Source organism: Eutrigla gurnardus, assembly GCF_963514095.1.
Source record: "Eutrigla gurnardus genome assembly, chromosome: 12".
Lineage (NCBI taxonomy): Eukaryota > Metazoa > Chordata > Actinopteri > Perciformes > Triglidae > Eutrigla > Eutrigla gurnardus.
This window is the reverse complement of record NC_139926.1, coordinates 15,421,175-15,430,532: the sequence shown is the minus strand read 5'-3', so window position 1 is coordinate 15,430,532 and position 9,358 is coordinate 15,421,175. Positions and strand designations below refer to the sequence as shown.

General features: G+C 44.6%; 1 protein-coding gene across 2 annotated transcripts; it reads right to left on the bottom strand.

The window, feature by feature from the left end:
• Nucleotides 1–1,968: 1,968 nt before the first annotated feature.
• On the bottom strand, nucleotides 1,969–8,689 carry desma (desmin a). Of its 2 annotated transcripts, XM_084023841.1 has the most exons (11): nucleotides 8,017–8,689; nucleotides 6,102–6,162; nucleotides 5,875–5,970; nucleotides 4,995–5,156; nucleotides 4,758–4,883; nucleotides 4,525–4,635; nucleotides 4,177–4,286; nucleotides 3,978–4,033; nucleotides 3,243–3,334; nucleotides 3,060–3,098; nucleotides 1,969–2,725 (listed from the first exon to the last, which is right to left on the bottom strand). In XM_084023841.1, exons 1-11 carry the CDS (start codon nucleotides 8,592–8,594, stop codon nucleotides 2,684–2,686), a joined length of 1,473 nt encoding a protein of 490 aa, XP_083879967.1. In that variant the 5' UTR covers nucleotides 8,595–8,689; the 3' UTR covers nucleotides 1,969–2,683. The 2 variants fall into 2 exon arrangements, with proteins under 2 accessions (XP_083879967.1, XP_083879968.1); XM_084023842.1 differs by lacking the exon at nucleotides 3,060–3,098 and having other exon boundaries at nucleotides 8,017–8,615.
• Nucleotides 8,690–9,358: the final 669 nt, after the last annotated feature.

Sequence of the window (9,358 nt, the reverse complement as noted above, 5' to 3'; positions counted from 1 at the left end):
TAAACAGTGTGATTCTACAATCTAATGGTCTTTTTTGTCTCGGCTGGGTTAAAATGTGTCCCATGGGTTCAAATACCAAATACTCTCTGACACCTAACCAGGTTAACAAGATAAGAAGAGTTCAAGGTGCTTCACCCAAAGCACCTTGAACTCATCTTATCTAGTTAACCTGGTTAGGTGTATGAGCAGGTGTGGTATTCACTTAAGCTACAATAGTTAGGTGCATTTACAACCCTATTGAGCAAATGTCTCACACTGAACCTAACACTAAATTTCCAGTTACATGTAGAGGCAGGTGGAGCACTGCTGCGCCCAGTGTGGAGTATCGGTGCAAGGTTGAGTGAAGCTTCAGAGGCACACACACTTTACATAATAGTCACAGTTCAGAGAACAAGGTAAGCAGGGTGTAATACCCGATGGCATTCCGGGGAGCCCCCTGCCTAGAACAAGTGTCGTGCTGAAGTCTTAGACTCGATACGAAAAAGGCCTACATGATTTCATGGATTCGAGCTAAGGCAGTCAACTGCACAGCCATATAGACTTTGTGCACACATCACCAAGGCTAATCTCGTTAACAGTAAGGCTAATCACACAACCCTACAACAGAATCCACACAGCACACTCTCTCCTACCCGACCCACACACTCGTGTTTCACTGTAAAACGTTTCAACTCATGCAGAGCAGCTCTATCACAAACTTCTATTGTACTATTAAAAAATCCCCTGCTGTTCAGGTTGTGCAGGGTAATGTTTAGGGTTTCTGAACTACACAAAGTTTGCATTGCGGATCGTTTGCAACAGCCCCATCAAGCAATTATATTGTATTTATATGAATGTGAATTTATATAAATTACATTTTCCAGACCCCTTTTTATGTCAGGAGATCTCGGGTGTCAATCAAGGAGTCTTGAATTCTATAAATTAGAGAGTAAAACCAGCTACATTACAGAACAGTAAAATACATAATTAGAGATGATCAGGATGTTTGTCTTCATGTCGTCTCTCTTCACAAACACATTGAATTGCTTGGTTCCAGGCAACATTTGTATTGCAGTGTCATAATAAATCACAATGCAGAAGTTTTGGAATGTGCTACGTAGAAATGATGGTAAAGACTCCTACACGGAGTCATTCAATTACAAATCGAATCGGGTAAGAAAAAATCTTTCAGCAGCTCAAACAGGGAGCCACATGGAGCATTTTCTTTACCGGCTGATCGAGAAGTCACAAAGGTTAGCTAACTTAATTTGAAGGAAATGGAAGAGGAACATGCTGCCCTTTGTATTGACCTGTAATGATTGGGGAGCTGTTGACATTGGCAGGTAGTCGCAAAGAAACCGTGAGGGAGACAGAAAGTTCTGATCAACATTTCTAAGAAGCAATGAAGTCTCTCACTTTCTTTGTCTCCGTGCTTCGGTCTTGTTCTGCCTTGTCCCTTTTCTCTGTCTGAATAACCTTTTCATTACATTTGTTCCCTCTGCCTTCTTGTTTTCTCCCTGCGCCGCCCTCCCCGTCTCGCTCTCTTTCTTGCATGCTCATTTATTTTCTGCGTTCACTGTATCTTTCTTTTGTCTCTCCTCCTCCACCCCCACTTTTTTTTTTTTTAATCTCTGCTGACATTTTCAGTCCAATGACTTCAGACACAAACCACAAAGACTATATCATCATCTTTTTTTTGATGCTGTGCTAATCTGCTTTCTGCTGGAAACAACACATGGCCGGGCCAGCTCATTAACAAGCCATTGTTCACTTTCCCCTGCACCAAGATCAGTCCCGTCACTGATCATTTCCGGGCGCGCAACTCTTATTTTTTTTTTTATAAAAGAGAATTAAATGCTAACAGAATACGGTCACGCTTGGCTGGAAAAGTTGGTATCATTTGAGGAAGCTAACACAGCCGACATCAGATGATGAATGCAGTGGGTAGAAGTAGTTCTTAAAGGGAGTAATAGAGGGTCTTACGCAATGCACACACAAAATACAACAAAGATTTTCATTTTGTTCCCAAATCATAAGAATTTTGGTGACTCCAGTGGCAAACGGTAATAGCAAATGTCTTTATTTGAGATGTTGGCCACATAACATGGTCGCCCACGCTCGTACAATCAAACCCAGCACATGCTACCGAGCTCCAACTTCAAACATGACTCAGTTCCCTTTTTCATTAGATGTTGTGTGTTTCTGACACAATCACTCACTTTCCTTCATAAAAGCCCAGCTTGATCAAGTCATTTACGTTTGCACAGAAAGACTTGGACTATAAAGCACCGTTGCCTGTGACCATGGTGTTTCTGGCCCATAGATCTGTCATGCACCTTGCAAACCTCCCTGTGGATACTGGGCTGATACAGCTACACGAAGTCTTGTTGAAATTATATTCTTGCCATTATATTATATTTGCAGACACGATATGATGAATTCCGGTGTGAGAAGGAAAGTATCATCAATAAAACAGCATTCCTGAAATGATCTTTATTTAAATCCAGGCTTAAGACATAGAGCATATGTCCTGTTCGTGATGTGTACTGGTTGCATTCTCTGACATCAGTTTGTGTTCAGCTGAAATAATCAGCGTCCTTTCTCTAAAAATGACTCAGCGTATAAATCGTGGTAGGAAAATGTCCATTTCTTTTTATAATTTTTATTTGTTGTATGTAGTGTTTCTAGCGTTGCCTCCTCCGGTTTACATGATGTCCTGCTGATGCTGTGTGGATTCGCTGACAACCTGGGGAGGAGAAACAAAATAGCCGTTATCTATGTGAAGGACTGCAGAGTGTTGCAGATCAACAACGGTGAAGCAGGTATTGGTTGGAGTGAGGTGCTGTGCAGGGGGGTGGGGGTGGGGGTTTGGGGGGTGGGGGGGTATGCAGTGAAGCTTCTTCACTGAAGCCTGGACTGCTGAAGTTCACTCGTGTGTCCTATAGTGTCTATCGAGGGTCGGTGCAAACTGCAAGATTTCAGGAAACAGTGAGAGACTAGAGCTTTGACGATTCAAAATCTGATAGTTTGCTTCAGCCCACAGTGAAGGGATGAAAGCGTGATACTGGAACCAGACTTACAGACTGGGCACTAGCGCCCTGGCTCATAGAATACTTCATCTGTTTCAGAATATAACAAATGACAATGATTCAGTGGGATGATTATCAATCTCTTCATAGCTCAAACAAAATGACATCACAGTATGTAGGGATGTGGGTGTGTTGGGGCTGCAGAGTGTATGATATACGAGTGCATGTTAGTACCTCTCCATCGCGGGTCTCGATGGTCTTGATGAGAACTGTCTTCTTGGAGTGAACCTCTGAGGCGCGCTGATGCTGGGACTCAGGACTGGTCTCTGTAACAATACATCCGTACAACTCTTACTTCAAAATATCACGCAATATGCTTTGCCGCATTCAGTTTGGAGACATTAGTCGAGTGTTGCTGTAATTAACCGGCTCCCAACACCACGATGGCATGCCTTGCAGGTGAAGTGGACGGCCTGCAGAGCTCGGTGTGACTGCCACTTCAAAATGTTATATTCTCATAAACTCATATTCACAATCAATTGTGCTAATGAATTGTGGCCGCACCCTCATACATCATCTTTAATTACTGCTCACTGCTCTCATGTAAGCAGCCGCAAAGTGGCCCGAGCGGAGGTATTGGCAGAAGATGAATTGCACATTTGGACTGTCTATACATCAAGCGAATGGGCTAAGTTGTGTGATTATCGATGTGTGGGTTGTTGATGATTGCCCCTGTGCATCAAAGGCCATGAAAGTTTTTGACATGTCATATATTGCCACACAGTGGTCAAAATGTGTCTCTGCAGGCACACAACATAATGTCCTCAAAATAGCACCTGCCTTATATAGTCACAAGCTATAATTACACTTTTCTTTTTTTTTTGTATCCCCTAATAACTCATCTGGAATGTGAAATGGATTTTAGGGGTCTTTCTATATGAAGGGAACAATGTGGAGTGTTTCTCCTACCTCTGAATCCAATAGAGGAATAAGAAGACTGGGCAGGCATCACGTTGGTGGTGATCCTGAAGGAGAAACGAGATTCAGCATGATAAGTCGATGATAGGAAGGAAATACTAGAATACAAATGACACCTCAGTGAAAAAAGCCAAGTTATAGAGACAGTCTTCCCCACATCCGAATGTGAACAGCACACACACACACACACCTGCTCTCTTCTCCCTCCAGCAGCTTGCGGTAGGTGGCAATTTCAATATCAAGGGCCATCTTCACATTGAGGAGGTCCTGGTACTCTCTCAGGTGACGAGCCATATCGTCCTTCAAATCAACACATAAAAAGTTTGATTGTCCACGGAAACATATTTCACACCAATCACATGTTCAAACAGTGAAGGGACCAAAGACTGTGCGAAGAAACGCTGTTATATATGTGTAATAAATGTAAAGTCACAAACACGAAGTGGCTAAATCTATGATCACTAGTCAATGATTATCAGCAGGAGAAAGGTACTTCCTATAATCTGGAGAGACAGTGTAAAATCACTAAACTAATTACCTTCATCTTAGCAATGTCTTCCTCCAGCCGTGAGATGTTATCCTGGTAACCAGTAGCCTCGCGTCCCATGCGGTCCTCCATGTCCCTCATCTGGCGCAGCAGAGACTCGTTCTACAAGGGAACAGGGACACAAAGTTAGAAGTGAACACATGGTGGTTCTAAGAACAATACATGTGCTTATACAGGAACAAAAAACGTGAACGAAAGGTAGAGGTGCTGCAGGGAGTACTCACGGTGCCCTTGAGTGAGTCGATCTCACAGGTGTAGGACTGGATCTGGTGCCTGAACTCCATGGACTCCTGTTTGGCCTGACGCAGCACGTCATTGTTTTTAGTCACAGCCTGGTTCAGATCAGACACCTGAGGAGAGAAAGAATGAGATTCTAGCAACATACGGACTGTGTGTGAGTGTGTGTGTGTGTGTGTGTGTGTGTGTGTGTGTGTGTGTGTGTGTATGTGTGTGTGCCCTACCTTGGACTTGTACCAGTCTTCAGCCTCTGAGATGTTCTTGGCAGCGATGCCCTCGTACTGCATGCGGATGTCCCTAAGGGCGGCAGTCAGGTCGGGTTTAGACATGTCCATCTGGATCTGCACCTGGGTGTCCTGCATCTGGCTCTGCAGCTCACGGATCTCCTGCAAGGTGACGAGAGGGAAACATGAATAAATATATATCATACAAAATGATGACAGGAAGGTGACGAAGAATTAAAGTATAAATTAATTTCTTTTTTCTCAAGGAACCTGCATTGAAGTCTAATGTCGACACTTTCAGGGTATGCTACATCAATGATATTAACATATTGATATAGAAGAACTAGGACTGGTTACTAGTGTGAAACCCCTGCTCTTTGGTCACTCAGCTGTCTTCCAATCGAACCAAAAGATATAAAAAGCTTTGCATCTGTTCACATACACACATTCTTTCTCCCTCACACACACACACGCACACAACAGCTGACATGCTCTTCTACCAATCGGCAGTTCAGCATTTCTGAGAGGTCAGGGGACCTCAACTGTGCCGACATGGGTCTGAATGTGCAGCCTTTGATGCATGTGGTTCAATGTGCTTATTGCACTGGCTTTGCTTGAGGCCTGTGTAAGTGCATATTCCCAAATTGTTACATTTTGGTACAGGGAGAGTGTGTGTGGGAATCGTAGAAATATGCATAATGAATACACATCGGTTGGGTGTGACATCTTTGATCTCTTTGAAGCGCTGCATACCTACAGAGGCTCAGATATATTGAACGTTTTAATATAGCCTCGCACAGCGTTGTTATATGATACAGCACACGCCACCCTGCTGCGTGAGGGGTGGCTTCCTGCAGGATTTAGAGAAATATCAACAGACCTCTTCGTGGATCTTCTTGAGGAAGCCAATCTCCTCTTGCAGGCTCTCAATGCGTCTCTCCAGGTCCAGCCTGGCCAGAGTGGCATTGTCAACGTCCTGGACAACGGGGAAAAAACAACACTTCAGAGGAAGGAATTGGCTGGTGAATTTCACTTTGAGGCTAAAATGAGATACAATGAGCTGTATTGAGATATAAAGGTGTGATTTTATGAAAGTAGGAGACGTACGGCTCTGAAGGCAGAAAGGTTGTTCTCAGCCTCTTCCTTCTGGTGGATCTCCTCCTGCAGTCTGGAGAGAGAGAGAGAGCAAGGAGGGTAAAAACACAAGCAAATACAAAAACACAACAATCCTGTGTTCTTCAGGACCAATTACTAGGCAGGTAAACTGGTTACACCTTTCGTTCCTCCAGCCTTCTGTGCTTCCTGGTTTAAGGATAGAACTGCCTTGACAATGATACATCATAGTCACATTTATTTCTGTCCATATCCACACACACACACACACAGACACACAACCTTTTGCACATGCTCTTTGAGTCCTTAAGCCGTGGTGCAGCTGTTGTCACACTGTCAGAGTCAGAAGGGCAACAGTGAGAAGGAACAGAGGTCTGCCCTTGGTGATGCTGTTTCCAGAATTAGCATTTCACTTTGCACCCTGAATAACTGGAATGTGGGGCAACATGCACGCGTGTAATGTATGCATATTCAAACTGCTCTTCCAGGTATAGTTGAATGTTGATTAAATGTCTTTTTTTTTCGTTGTATTTTTGTATCTCTGTGGCAAAACACTTTTTATTTTTTAGTAATTTGCAGCCAGAGCTGAAAAAATATTTTTAAAGGAACAATGTGTTTTGTGCGTGTGAGTGGGTGGGTGTGTCTGTGCACGAATCGTAAGTGCTGTCAGGCAGGAGGTCTGTATGTATTTTGATCTCAGTGTGAGCAGCAGGTGCTTTGGCAAGCTCCACTCATTGCTGCAGGCAACAATTTCAAATTGGCTCATGAAAAGGGAGTGAAAAGTGAATGTTTGTGTGTGTGATGTGTGTGTGACTTGAAATGTTCTACCTCTCTCTCTCTCTGTCTGTCTGTGTGTGTGTGTGTGTGTGTGTGTGTGTGTGTGTGTGTGTGTGTGTGTGTGTGTGTGTGTGTGTGTGTGTGTGTGTGTGTGTGTGTGTGTTTCTATGTACACTTAAATTGAAGTGATGTTGCTTGCTACAGCAGTGACAGAAATACAAAATCTGAAGAGCTGACCCAGTAGCTACAAATAGATCACTCAGAGATGCTCCCACATCACAGATCTCTCTCTCTCTCTCTCTCTCTCTCTCTCTCTCTCTCTCTCACTCTCTCTCTCTCTCGCTGATTTTTTTTGTTCATTTCTTTTTGTTTTACTCTCACAAACATAACCATCTGTGTGCGTTCATCTGTTCAATTTCGTCTGTCTACTTCTCTTTCTGTCTGGCTGAAACTTTATCTGTCTGTCTGCCTCAGCTTTATTCTCATGGGCCTACAAGTCTCTAGAAGTCTCTCTCTCTCTCTCTCTCTCTCTCTCTCTCTCTCTCTATCTCTCTCTCTCTCTCTTCATTTTTCCCATTATGTCTCTTGCGAATAAATTAAAAGCACATTAGTATAAAGTTGGTGGACCGCAATGCTCACTGAAGTGTAGCTATTCTCATATCTCTACTGTGTCACTTTGTGGTTTCCCATTTCTCCAAAAGAGAAGAGAACAACTTCTGGAAAAGTCTTTGATGCCACATGCTGGGCTGTAATTCCTTTCATTGCATAACTTTGGGAAACTATCACGATCTCCCGTGTCCTGCTTTCCATTCCTCCCCATTTTCTCATTTCTATAAACATCCAGAAATGGGTTGCCCTATTTTTATTATATTGCCAAACGGTTGCCGACCTGTGGGTCAAGACCTCCCCTAATAATTCTGTCACACTTTTAGTTTAGTTCTCTTATATGAGATTTAAATTAGTCACTTATATAATCACTTATATATTAAACCGGTGATGAGGGTTAACAAGTAGAAATTGCTTTAGAGGGTCACATGCCAAAAGGGTAGGGAACCTCATCCATTAACTCTGTAACGGTACGTCCATTGGTACTCTTAAATCCACCCATTCATTGGGCCATCCTCTAACCTACCTGAGCTTCAGTTTCTGCAGGTCATCAGCCAGGTTGTCTCTCTCCACCTCCACGCGGGCGCGCTGGTTGGAGGCGGCCTCTATTTGCCTCCTCAGCTCCCTCATTTCCTCCTCGTACATCTCCGCCACGCGGCCGGGCCCCTCGCGGCCCCTCAGCGTCTCAATCTCCACCGTCAGCGCCGCATTCTGCTGCTCCAGGAAGCGCACCTTCTCGATGTAGCTGGCGAAGCGGTCGTTGAGGTGCTGCAGCTCGGCCTTCTCGTTGGTCCTTGTGTTGAGGAAGTCCTGGTTCATGGCATCGGCCAGGTTGAAGTCGAGTTTCTCGCCGGAGTAGGTGCGGATGGCTGAAGAGGAGCCGTACCCTGCTCCCCCGGCACCAGAGGACACCCGGTAGCTGGAATAAGAGGGACTAGCGGATTTCTTGACCTCATAGATTCGGGAGGACATGTGGCTTCCAGAGGAGCTGCGGCCAGCTCCTCCTGAGAAGAGGGAGGACATTGGGGTTGACCCGATGCCAGAGCCGAAGGTGCGACGGTAGGAGGAGGCCGACTGGGCCGAGGAGGAATAGGACTTGCTCATGGCTGGTGGACTGTTTGGTGGTCTTGTGGCTTTGATGGAGGTGGCGAGACCCAACTGTCCCACTGGGCAACTGGGAGAGAAACGAAGTGAAGGAATGGCAGACACCGAGCGCAGCTATTTGTAGATCTACCACACCCACTCCTACCCCGACCCCTCCTCTCCGTCCTCCCTCTGTCTCCATTCACCCCGTCTGCACTCCTACTTCCTCCGACTTCAGCCCTCCACTTTCCTTTAATTGATCACTTTGCTGGCATCCCCGTGGACCCATTTTTGAAGATGCCAAATGTTGGCAGCATTCCTAACCTCAGGGTACTTTCACCTAACCACCTTAAATCTGTAAATGAGCGATAATGGTGCCTTTTTGTAGAGACTATGAGGGCATATTTTGGCATTTTTTGCTGCTTGAGTCAAAGTGGTTTTATTAGCCGCCTATCAGTGCGAGCAGAAATGTAATCCTCTGATGACATTTAGTGATGTGACTTCATCTTTTGAGTCATTTATTTGACTTGGATGTCCATTAAATTGTATTATTAGGGTTTTTGTATAAATGATTGCCTTTTAAAGACAAGGCCACCTGACTTTTCTTGACATGACATTTTTGTAAATTGGTTTATTGCATATCTTGATGTGTCATACTGTATTCTCCAGGCCTTTCCTCACTCTCTCCCTCCCCTTCCCAGTCCCTCTCTTCATTTCTACCCCCCATGTGCCTGTTGTGAGCCCTCGATTCAGCTGTTGAACGGTTCTGGTTTCAACTGCTGGAA

Excerpts from the sequence above, each read along its gene's own strand:
- desma (XM_084023841.1), bottom strand. The coding sequence starts at position 8,594 with ATGAGCAAGTCCTATTCCTCCTCGGCCCAGTCGGCCTCCTCCTACCGT. Across the intron at positions 4,034-4,176 it reads CTGGAGGGAGAAGAGAGCAG|GATCACCACCAACGTGATGC; the intron begins GTGTGTGTGTGT and ends TTTCTCCTTCAG. Across the intron at positions 2,726-3,059 it reads AGGGCGCTAGTGCCCAGTCT|GTTGTCAGCGAATCCACACA; the intron begins GTAAGTCTGGTT and ends TCTCCTCCCCAG.